The 12,890-nt window shown below is 40.6% G+C and overlaps 1 protein-coding gene across 2 annotated transcripts in view; it reads left to right on the top strand.

Moving 5' to 3' along the window:
* Positions 1–11,588, top strand: part of LOC144696403 (ubiquilin-1-like) — a 42,342-nt gene extending 30,754 nt beyond the window's left edge. For both annotated transcript variants that reach the window (XM_078567660.1, XM_078567651.1), the window contains exons 8-11: positions 1,775–1,858; positions 4,716–4,831; positions 6,192–6,339; positions 10,523–11,588. In XM_078567660.1, coding sequence (XP_078423786.1) covers positions 1,775–1,858; positions 4,716–4,831; positions 6,192–6,339; positions 10,523–10,681 — 507 coding nt within the window. In that variant the 3' untranslated portion in view covers positions 10,682–11,588. The remainder of the gene's footprint in view (positions 1–1,774; positions 1,859–4,715; positions 4,832–6,191; positions 6,340–10,522) is intronic.
* The last annotated feature ends 1,302 nt before the right edge of the window (positions 11,589–12,890 follow it).

The raw sequence follows: 12,890 nt of genomic DNA, 5'->3' as shown, positions 1-12,890 counted from the left end.
GTATAAAAGCAAGTATCTTCAGATGTCTCAAAGCACTTTCCAGCCAATGAAGTACTTTTTGAAGTGTAGGCACTCTTGTAATGTAATGTAGGCAATGCAACAGCCAATAGGCTGATAATGACCAGGCAATTTGTTTTAGTGATGTTGATCGAGGGATAAATATTGACCAGGACACTGAGGATAACGCCTCCCCGCCGCGCGCGCCCCCCCCCCCCCCAAAAAAACACCAAACTCATCTTCGGAATAGTGCAGTGGGATTTTTTTTACATTCGTTTGAGGGCAGATGAGGCCTTGGCTTAAGGTCTCATCCAAAAGCTGGCACCTCTGACAGTGCTGCATTCCCTCGGTACTGCACTGACAAGGTAGCCTTGATTTTTGTGCTCCAATCCTGAAGTGGCACATGAACCCAGAACCCCTGACCTGGAGGCAAGAGGGTGACCAACTGAGCCACAGCTAATGCAACATCAAATTGTATTTAATGTCTTTAATGTAATTAAAAAGTCCCAAGGGGCTTCACAGGGACGTTATAAAGTAAAATATGTTACTCAGCCACATATGCAAATATTAGGGCAAGTGATCAAAAGATTGGTCATTGAGATAAGTTTTAAGGAGTGTCTTAAAGAAGGAAACTGAGGTGAAGAGGTTTAGGGAGGGAATTCCAGAGCTTAACGCCCAGGCAGCTGAAGGCATGACCATCAATGGTGGAACATTTAAAATTGAGGGTGCTCAAGAGGCTAGAATTAGAGGAGTGCAGATATCATGGTAGGTTGTGGGGTTGTAGGAGATTAGAGATAGGGAGGCAAGAAACCATGGAGAACTTTTAAAATTCTCAGGGAGCCAGGGTAGGTCAGCGAGCACAGATGAGTGAATGTAAGTTGTTGAGTTATGACATGGGCAGCAGAATTTTGGATGAATGGAGGGTAGAAATTGGGAGGCCAGCAAGGAGCGCATTACAGCAATCAAGTTAAGAGCTAGCAAAGGCATGGATGAGGGTTTCAACAGCAAATGAGCTGAGGCAGGGGCAGAGTTGGTCAAAGTTATGGAGGTGGAAATAGTTTGTCTTGGTCATGAAGTAGAGATATAGTTTTGGGGTGAATTATTACACCAAGTTGCAAACAGTCTAATTCCCCATCAGTTGCCCGGGGAGAGGGGAATGTTTCTCAGTGGCTAGTGAGTTTGTGGTGAGGACTGAAAACAATAGTTTCAGTTCCCCCAGTATTTGGTTGGAAGAAATTTTCAGCTCATCCAGTACTGGATGTTGAACAAGTAGTCTGATAATTTGGAGACAGTGGAGGGGTTGAGGGAGGTGGTGCTGAGAGAACTGGATGTCGTTAGCGTTCATGTGGAAACTAGTGTTGTGTTTTCGGAATGTGTTACTGAGAGGCAACCTGTAGGTAAGGAATAGGATGGAGCTAAGGATATATCCTTGACGGATGCCAGTAACTGTGCTGGAGCAGGAAGAGAAGCCATTGCTAGTGATTCTCCGACTATAATTAGATAAGAATGGAAGCAAGTGCAGTCCCATCCAGCTGGATAAGGAGGGAGAGGTTGAGGATGATAGTGGAGGAGGATGTTGTGATCAACGCTATAGGGGTTGAGAAGGACCAGATAGGATAGTTTAGCTTTGTCACAGTCTGTCAAGTGAAAAAAAAATTGGTCAAATTAAATATTTGTGCTAACAAGGTTCCATAGTAACAGGAATATCAGAAAACAAAAACATCATTTTTTTTCTTCAAACAAACGAACTAAGGCAGATCTTCCTTGTATGTTGCAGATCATGCTGAACAATCCGCTGTTTGCAGGAAACCCTCAGCTGCAAGACCAAATGAGGCAACAGATCCCTAACTTTCTGCAGCAGGTAAATGAGTTTATTTTTGGCTTCACCCAATACCCAAATGCTGAATCACTTGCTTTATTCACATTGAACTTTGCAAGTGACTGAGAGCAGTTGGAAGGTGTTAAACTGTTCCTATTTGTAAACATACAGCTGTATTGATTTCAAATAAGTTGTGTGAATGCTCTAGAGTAAAATGATGTGTTATGGCACATCCACATCCAAGATCTGGAGGTACTCCATGACATGGTTTAGACCATAAGACATAGGAGCAGAAATTAGGCCATTCGGCCCATCGAGTCTGCTCCGCCATTCAATCATGGCTGATAAGTTTCTCAACCCCATTCTCCCGCCTTCTCCCCGTAACCTTTGATCCCCATACCAATCAAGAACCTATCTATCTCCGTCTTAAATACACTCAATGACCTGGCCTCCACAGCCTTCTGTGGCAATGAATTCCATAGATTCACCACTCTCTGGCTAAAGAAGTTTCTCCTCATCTCTGTTCTAAAAGGTCTTCCCTTTACTCTGAGGCTGTGCCCTCGGGTCCTAGTCTCTCCTAATGGAAAAATCTTCCCCATGTCCACTCTATCCAGGCCTTTCAGTATTCTGTAAGCTTCAATCAGATCCCCCCTCATCCTTCTAAACTCCATCGAGTATAGACCCAGAGTCCTCAAACGTTCCTCATATGTTAAGCCTTTCATTCCTGGGATCATTCTCGTGAACCTCCTCTGGACCCTCTCCAGGGCTAGCACATCCTTCCTGAGAAATGGGGCCCAAAATTGCTCACAATATTCTAAATGTGGTCTGACCAGAGCCTTGTAAAGCCTCAGCAGCACATCCCTGCTTTTATATTCTAGTCCTCTCAAAATAAATGCCAACATTGCATTTGCCTTCCTAACTACCGCGTCAACCTGCAAGTTAACCTTAAGAGAATCCTGGACTAGGACTCCCAAGTCCCTTTGCACTCCAGATTTCTGAATTCTCTCCCTGTTTAGAAAATAGTCCATGCCTCTATTCTTCCTACCAAAGTGCATGACCAAAGTAGCTTTGCTACTGTCTAGGGATTGAATTCATTAGATATTTGTACTTTGTGCTTATGTTATGCTTTTCATATTTCACAATATGCAAATAAAGACACTTAATCCACTGTAACCTCAGATATGCCCACAACTATATACTCACTGAATCAGCTTCTTAGTTAATCCTTCTCAAGACATTGTGGTATCTTCTTGAATCCAAGTTCTGTCCATTTTCATCTCCAAGGCTGAGTTGATTTACTAGCTGGGATATTCCATGCCTCCTGGCACCTGGCGTGTTGGGTGGCATGAGTGGACAATATGGCACGATCGGTTTCACGATGGCTTGAAACCAGTTTGTGATTGTCCACTCAGCCTGCCACTTCCTGCCATCGGACGTCGGGAACCTCATTGTAATACATCAGCATATCATTATAAGATCAGCCTGCTGGACTCAACCTCCCCCCACCCCGCTGGATCGGCTACCCACGCTAATGTGTTTCACAACAGCGCATAAGCGACATGCACCTGGTGGGCTGCACTTCGCTCGGGACTTCAAGGTTTGTTTGCCTACCTTGCTTCAGTCAGCGCACTCAGTCATCAGTGCCAGGCTTCACAGACAGCATCACATCACTTTTAGAGGGGCTCACGGGTAGGCCTCTACCTATGAGATCAGCCATATATGGGTGGCTTTTCAATGGCTGCAGGGCAAGGTCTTGCCTGGGGAAGGGGGAGAAGTGGCCTCAGCCAAGGGAAGAGGCTGCAGGATTAGAGCTGTACTGGGGAAGGAGGGTATCCCCGGGTGTATGTGTGTGGGGGCACATGTTGATCTGTGCAAGTGGCCTCAAGATGGTGAGGGCTGAGGCAGTCTCCAGAGGATGTGAGGCCAGATGGACATGTGAGGGTATGTGTGTGAGAATGGGTGGTGATATCCCTTCAGCTGGCAGTGAGTGAGATGCCAGTGAATGTGTGATGGGCTTGAGTATCTGAGTTTAGAGTGAGATGATTGTCATACCTTGGCTGCATGGATGAGATCATTCACCCTCTATCTGCCTTGGATAGCCAACCTCTTCTGTGCAGCATTGGCACTGACCACCACTGCCATTGCCTACCAAATTAGAGTGGTAATGTAGCTGCTCTCCTGCGGCCAGATTGGGGAAAAGGACATCACAGTGGACCTCCACAGCGTCCAAAGGTGCTCAAGGGCTGCAGTCGTCTTGCCTTTCGGGGCTGTCTTCTTTGCTGCAGTCCTAGGCTGGAAGCGCTCAGCGCGGCTGTACTTCAAATGTGGTGCCTGGCGTGATGAAACGGCGAGGTGATGGCATGGTGAATGAATGAGAGTCCACCTGCCATGGAAACGGCGTTTTACTGGGAATGCGTAAGTAATGTGGCGGGTTTGGGAGAATACAATGTGAAAACCCAACATCGTGGCCGGCAGGTAAAACATCGTTTTACCCACCCGCTACTACATTTAGTGTAGACCTGGGACGTTTCCGCCCACTGTTACTCAGGGAAACCCAAATTTCGCCTCATTCTGATATTTCCTTTTTTCAGTTTTCCTCTTGCACTTTCCACTGCATGGTGCACACAATATGTAATAGATATATGGTGATTTGCATTTCCTCTCCAGGGATCAATAAAGGAAGAGTTGATGTAAACTGAGATAAAATTGAGCTGTTTGTGTAGAGATGTGCAGCTTCTAATTCTATAGTGCAATCTAGCACCAGTGGTGACTGAGTATTTCAGGGAATTGTTATTGTGCTGCAGTGTGTGCTGGAGTGTCTTAAAGTTCATGATGTAGCAAATAGATGAAACCCAAAGTTTTCAATCTTGACCAAAGTACCATGTTCTTGTAATTCCAGATGCAGAACCCTGAAACATTATCTGCTATGTCAAACCCAAGAGCCATGCAGGCTTTACTGCAGATTCAGCAAGGCCTGCAGACGTTATCCACAGAGGCCCCAGGGCTTCTGCCAGGGTAAGAGCTTTGTTATGAAACGGTAGTTAAGTGCTACTCCATAAACAAAAATGGATGTTGAGTCCTAAACATACTGTTGACACTGCTTTACATAGTATTACATAATATTTACAATACAAATGAGGCCAGTATGGCTCTGCTGGTATTTATGCTCCACATGGGCCTACTCCCACCCTCCTTCACCCAACTCCATCAACACATACTCCTATTCCTTTCTCCTTCATGTGCTTTGGCTCCAAATGTGCCAGTCATCGTTAATGTATCCAGCAAGTGCACTGGTTACTGGGGGTTAATAGGGATTGAATTACAGTATTGCATGAAGAACAGACATCCAGGTTTGTCTTGTAATCAATACTCTTAGTTTCTTAACAATTTCCCTCCCCACAGCTACAGAATTGGGCTAGTCCATTGTGCCTCTACTTACCATTTTAGTTATTACATTTTTTAAAAACCAAAAAACCCTACAACTCAGTGTATTGCTTCTCTCTGGCTAGAGATTAGCTAATTTGCATAATTTGAAAAATCCGATCACTTGGCATGAGTTTTGACAAAGAGCAAAAATACACAAAATCCACTTCCTTGACAAAAAGTGACCTGCACCTTTAGTCATGACTGTTACTTTGGAGGACTTTAATGTGGGTTGTGAATAAATTGCTGTTAATGTTTCTGCAGGACATCATTCTTCTCATGTGGTTGTAACAGTTTTGCATAAAAACTTGCTCTATTGCTTTTGCTCTGTTAAAGTTTTTTGTATTGTTCAGTGACTTGATGTGACTCAATTGCTGCTATTACACTTAATCCCTAACCACTGCCATTTCAATTTCATCAATATATATATCCGGCATGCCCAGGGAATGGGTGGTGCTGGTTAAGTGTTCGACTTAGATGGAATACAGTGCAATACTTGTAGTATGAACTAATGTACAAGTACTCAGGAAGTAAAAACCAGTATTCTTTTTACTTGTAAACCTCTAACAGTACAGTAAAACATAAATTGAAGTATAAAATAATAGTGTGCAGGTTCCGGATAACTTTGTAATTGCTTCTGGTTGATTAAGTGGCAATTTGTATTAGGGAAACATCAGAAATTCTGGTTGGTAGAGTGCCAGATAATAAAGTTTACTGTAAAATGTTCAGAACTCTTGGTAACATCCCAGAGTCTATAATCTTTTGCTGAATAATTTGGTAGCGCTTGCTGCAAATATTAGCCTAAAGGTGGCACAGAATTCTAGGCATACTGCTTGTGATGCAGCTTTTGGAAATCTTCTACATTGTACTGTGAACTGAATGTTGTTACTATCTTGTTCCATGTTGTTGGCAGACTTGTTCAAAGTATTCTGTTTAATTTTTTTCTTTAAAGATATGGCAGTGGTATTGGAGGAATTGGCACAGTTACCCCCAATACAAATGAGAATACTGGTGGAGCAAGTGGAACAGTGGGAACTGAGGGCGGACAGCAGCATTTTGTGCAGCAGATGTTGCAAGCATTAGCTGGAACGAACTCCCAGGTATTATGAAATGAGATGAAAATACAGTTGGCCAGTAATTTTGATGTAACATGACACGCACCAGATTCCAGTCTCTCTCAAGGGAGGGTAGTTGTGGTTATGACATTGAAATGAAATCCAGCTGTTCATAAAACAAATGCATCATAATTTTATAATTGCCCCAAAATCTTGGAAGATTACTGGATTTCTAAGCTGAAATCCTAAAACCTATTTGGGAAAAGCCTGGCTGCTTTTTGCGGCTTCCCTGCAACACCTTCATTGAGATCAACGCTGGTAATTTTGGGGATAAAACTGTGTATGCAGTTTACTGTGTACCATGTTTGCATCTGTATTCACCAGAGAAGAGAATACAGCCAATGTTACAGTAAAGGGGGAGATGGTAGAGAAATTGGTTAGGATTAGACTGAAGAAGAGGTACTTAAAGGTCCTCAAAGTAGAAAAGGCATCTGGTCCAGATGGGATGCATCCTGGATTGCTAAGGGGAGGGTAGAAATTGTGGAGGCTTTGGCTACAGTCTTCCATGCCTTGGATACGGGCCTAATGCCAGAGGGTTGAAAGGCTAAAAATGTTGCAATCTGTTCAATAAAAAGGGGAGAGGGATAATTAGCTAACTACAGGCCAGTCAACCTATAGGCTTTTAACTTTTAAAGCGAATAATCTAGAATTCCATTGCCACTTTGGAAAACGGTCACCAATACAGATTTCTTAGACAAATCATATATGACTGACTTGCTTAAGTTCTGTGACGAAGTAACAGAGGGTTGATGAGGATAGGGCAGTTGATGTGTGTATTATTACGACCGGGATGGGAGGAGTGAGTGAATTATCAAGGTTCACCACTACGCAGGCCATACCATTTAATCCAAATGTTCAATTTTCTCACTGAAATCACCAATTGTCTGCCTATACTTATAGTACCCAGAATAAAAGAGACTCTGACCAGGCTTCTTTATAAAAATTTTTTAAAAAATGATTGGTTCATTATAAAATAAAACTCCTTTTAAAGAAATTTCAAGAACTGGTTGGCACATGATTGTAATCCAGAAGTATAACTAACTAACCCTTTTAAACTTCCCCAGCGCGCACACAGACACACATACACAGACAAAAGACACACAGGTAGTGTGCAGAGTCGGGTGGATGGAAAAAAAACTTTCTTAGAGAAAAGAATTAAACTTCTGAGGTTCGAGGCTGTCAGTCTGAAGTTGCCTTGGGTGAAGACGTGCCACTGGGCCCAGTAGATGTCAGGAAGTTCACCAATGATGCTTCAGCGTGGAGGAGAGTATAGCTGGATCAATTCTTCCTGTTTCTGCTCGCAAGCCCAAAATTATGTAGACAAACTACACTCCGATGAGGATTATCTGGCTACAGGTCGAGAACCCCACACAGTTTCACAAAACAGAGTGAGAGCTAGTCAGGGTAGCCTTCTGTTGTCAGCCTTTCCCCAACAAGACTGAAAGCAAAACCACAGGTTCAAACATAAAGTTTGCCTCTGCCATGTGATTGCCTTTTTGTCTTGCAGCTTTTCATTAAAGTGCTTTGCAGTTCAAAACAAACAAACACCTCCTCAAGTACCATATAGCTCAGGTGATTGCTTGGAAGAGGCCTGCTTGTTGACAGTTCTAAGGTGAACTTATGACCCTTTTTAAAGAATACTCTCGGGCACCCTCCAATGTCCAAATAATGCAATATCTTTCCATATTTAAAAAAGAATATCTCTCTAAATTGGATTTTATAACAGTATGGACTTTCAAATGGTGTTTGATAAAGTACCACATAATAGTCAGGTTAGAACAATTGAAGCCCATGGGGTGAAAGAGCAACATAGATACAAAATTGTCAAGGGACAGAAAGCAGTGAGTAGAGGTGAGTAGTTGTTTTTCAGACCAGAGGGAAATATACTGTGGTGGCCCACAGAGATTAATATTAAGACTACTACTCTTTTTGATATGTACTCATGACGGGGACCTGATTTTAGAGGGCATAATTTCAAAGTTTGCAATTGACACTAAACTCAAAAGGTAGTAGACATTAAGAAAGATGGTATCTGACTTCAGGAAGACGTAGACTGGTGAATTGAGCAGACAAAATTTAACGAGGTGTGAAGTGATACATTTTGAAAGGAAGAATGAGAAGAGGAAATATAAACTAAATGGTACAATTTTTAAAACAGTACAGGAACAGAGACCTGAGGGTGTGCACAGATCTCTTTGAAGATGGCAACGCAAGGTGGTAAGGCTGTAAAAGAGGCAAACTGGATCCTTGGCTTTATAAATAGAAGCATAGAGTACAAAGACAAGGAAGTTATATTGAACCATTATATCATCTGGTTAGGCCTGAGCTGGAGTAATGTGTGCAATTCTGGCACTGCACTTTAAGAAGGAGGGCAAGGCTTCGAAGAGGGTATGGAAGAGAGTAATAGCAGTGATAAGGGACTTCAATTTAATTCTGAGATTAGTGAATCTCCAATTGTTCTCCTTAGAACAGAGAAAGTTAAATAATAGAAATGTTGAGGATCACAAAGAGTTTTGATAAAATAAATAAGGAGATGTTGTTTCAAGTGGCCAAAGGTTCAGTAACCAGAAAACACAGATTTAAAGCAATGAAAGGGCCAGAGGTGAAATGAGCTAATGGTTATGTACTTATGATCTGGAAAGCACTGCCTGATAGTAGTGGATAGTAACTTTCAGAAGGGAATTGGATCAATACTTGCAGAGGAGAGAATTGCAGGATAGAGGGGGAAAGTAGGACTCATTGGATACTCTTTTGAAGAACAGTCATGGTGGGCAGAATGGCTTCCTTTGGTACGATTCTATGATTTTATGATGCAGCAATATGATAATGACCAGATAATCTGTTTTATTGATATTGGTTGATGGATACATATTGTTAGAAACTCCCTGTTCTTATTCTGAATAGTGCCCTGGGATCTTTTACATCGACCTAAGGTGGTGGACGGGGCCTCGGTTTAATATTTGGTCTGAAAGAGAGTGTAGTATTCCCTGCACACTGTTGGATAAACCCTGTACCTATTAAACAAATTTGTGTAGCTAGAGACACTAATATTTGATAATTCACTTCATTTACTATTGACTAAAGATTAATCTTCAACATTCCAAATAACACGCAGAGTAGGGCACATTAGCTCCACATTAATAATTTATTGTACATGGACTTAATGAGCACTTGTGCAGATGGGTTCTCCAGGCCTGTTCATACCACATGATTTTGCAGGCAGTAATGGTCACCTTTTTTCGTCAAACTAAGTAAAATCCCTTTTATGCCATTTTCTCTTTTGGTTTTCTTTCTGCTGGTTGGAACTCTGAGTAATACTTTGACCAACCGCTATTATGAATAGTTTGTCGAGACAAGAGGCCCCATGCCTTTTCACACACTTCCTGTCATTGTTTTTTCCAAGCCACAGCTTTGATGTAAATAATCTGTCAATCTTCTCGAGCAACAAATTACTTTTCTAGGGTAAATAATAACAGAAAATGCAGGAAAGACTCGGCAGGTCTGGCAGCAACTGTAAATCTTGAACTTTTCCTGTTCTGACGGAGAGTCACCAATCTGAAACGTTAGCTTCGTTTCTTTCTCCACAGACATTGCCAGACCTCCCGAGTCATTCCAGCATTTTCAGTTTTCGTTCAAAAATTTCCAGCATCCATGGTCTTTTTCTCCCTTGTACTTTTTCATATTACCTCCCTATGCAGCACCCTGTTATGAAATGAAAGCCTGCGTTTCAAATGCTTATTTTGTGAGCATCAGTGAGGGGGAAAAAGATAGGCTTTTCGAGAACATGATTTAAACCAATTCTGTCTATTGTTTTTATTAATGTAAAAGTGTAATCATACTAACAAACCAGTGTCAGCTTTTTGTGCTCAAGTTTCTAGAGTGAGACTTGAACCTACAACTTCCTGACTACAAGGCAGAAGTGTCACAGATGAGCTACAGCTAATACCTTAACTGTCTGTAAATAATGTGTGGAGACATTGGTTGGTTGAAGACCAGTTTACCTTGATTCCAATATGCTACATCGTAGAATAGTCTGTCAACACTTTGTTGATGCTTACATGTGAAGATGGGCACCTGAAGATCTATGAAATATTCTATTTAGTATTGATAGAGAATACCTGGTGACACGTTTTTCATTCTGTTGCCTTTACATGTCATTGCTGGGCAGACTTTGACTCCGAATCCTGAAGTACAATTTCAGCAACAACTTGATCAGCTCAGTGCAATGGGATTTCTGAATCGTGAAGCCAACCTTCAAGCTCTAATAGCAACAGGTGGAGATGTCAATGCAGCCATTGAAAGGCTACTGGGTTCTCAACCATCTTAGCAATCTTTCTGCAGCTTGCAAATAAATTGTAATTTATTTTTGATATAACAGCAGTTAAATCTTTAAAAACAAATGCTCTTTTCAGCTTGACTTTTGAGGTTCAGTCTTGCAGTTGGAGATGGAGATAATTGCATTATAATAAGAGAGTGCACAGAGGCATTTGTACAGTACATGAGCATTGGGATTTACTGCTTTTTTTTTTGTCAGGCCAAGATGTTGCATGCATAGAAATTTTCTGTTCTGTTTGTAATTTTTAAAAACTTAGATGAGTCATGTGAATAGTTTTTTTGGTCTGACCTGAAAATCTGTTTAAATCTCAAGTCCTGCTGTTTAACTAGTAGCCTCTTGATAGCAATTTGTATAGAATAAAGACTTTGCAAGAGATGCAGAAGAAACTGATCAAAACTGCAGTGTCTGACAACTCATAGCATATTGTGAACGAAGCATGCATTAAGGCAAATACATCCAAAAGACTAAATGCAAAATACCACTGAATCTAATATTTATTACTTTGCTTTATATGCAAAATGAAATGCATAGAAGTGTACTTCATTACATATTATTTCACTGAAAATTATTCAATACCTTTCTAGTCTTGTTGAATGCAATTGCAGTGGTTTTGAGCTTCCTAATTCTGGATGACTTCAATTCTTTGTGCAGCTTTAATGAGCACCTTATTCTAAACCGTGTGCTTTCAACTACAGCAGATTGGCTTTGGCCAGTAAAATCCTAGCATACTGTATGTGCATTATAATTTGGGATGTCACTTTTTTTCCCCCCAAGTGTCACTTGTGATATTAATCTAATTATTTCTCTGAATTGCCTTGTACAAAATATTTAACCTGTCAGTTTTTATCAGTAGTAATTACTTAAGTGCACAGATCATTAAAACTGAATTAAAAATAAATTGTTTTCTGCCTTTTTTTTAAAAAAAATTATTCAATCTCAAATATTCCTGTGAAAGATTTATGGTCAGTAATTCCATAGCTGTTATTCATTTGATCACATAGCTATTGAAAATTATTGTCATGACACTTAAGATAAACGCAAAGGAAAATGTTGATTATCTGGGGTTTGGGAAGATGATCCCAGTTTAGAATTAGCATTGGTATAATGGAAGGAATGACCTCCTCCATATAATATGTAATATTTGGCTGCTAACCTGACTTCCCTTTTGAGTCTTTATAGGTAAATCAAGGTAATTTTAACTGCTTCTAAACTGTTGAGACCAATCATTTGTATCATTTTAAGCTCTAGGTGAGTATTGAGTTTTTAAAAAACATTGTTCTAGATTTTTAACAATGTAATTTTTCACTTTGAAGTTGGAGTGTGATAGATGTGCTAGTTGTAAGACTTTTATATTTTATTTATTAGCAGTTCTCTTATGGGCTGATTCATAGATTATGGAGTTCCAAGGGGTCCTGGGATATTCATGTGTAATATGGAATAAAAGCAGGGGGAGTGAGTCTAATAGGACAGATTTTTAAAACAGCCGGAACAGGCACAATGGGCCAAATGGTTTCCTTCTGCGTTGTATTAGTCTATGAAAGTGGAAGAGCGTATTTCCACTGTTGGAAAGAAGTTTTTAAAAGATCTCCCCAAAGAAAGTGAAGCAAATATTAAAAGATTTGTGGAAAGAAAGCAAAAATGTTTTTCTTATTGCAGATTCCCTTACTACGTTTTTGTAAATAACTCTTTTAACATGCTAGCTCTTTACTATCCACCTGTGCAGTGTCTGGACTTTCATGGTGATTGCTTAAAAAATAATTTGCATATTTTTTTCTAATATCATGCAACAATATTTATTGCTATCATAATAAACTGAAATTTTTAGAGATGGGCTGCCTTTTCAGAACTGCCCCCTCAAATTTGCAGTGCCTCCTTCCAGTAGACTTTGCAACTGTCTATACTCAAAACAGCGATAGTTCATTTAAACATAAATTAAACTATTGTAACCACTTAGAATGCATTACGACATACAAAGATATGATCTGAGTCCTTCTAGGCTTACCGTTTTCTCCTTTGCTGTGTGCCCTTACAGCTGTGTATAGTGATTGATAGTTGTGGGACATTAGCTATTTAGTATACATATTTTTGCTTGAAAATTATCTGAGTAGCTTTAAGAGTTAATGCTTTGGCTTGTCAGCCCCAATACTGAACTGTCATCTTTTTCTCTTTTCTCTTCAATCCCCTCTTATGCCTATCTGAG

This window comes from Cetorhinus maximus, chromosome 2 (assembly GCF_964194155.1).
Source record: "Cetorhinus maximus chromosome 2, sCetMax3.hap1.1, whole genome shotgun sequence".
NCBI lineage: Eukaryota > Metazoa > Chordata > Chondrichthyes > Lamniformes > Cetorhinidae > Cetorhinus > Cetorhinus maximus.
Note: the sequence above shows the minus strand (reverse complement) of the source record. Positions and strands in the feature narration are given on the sequence as shown.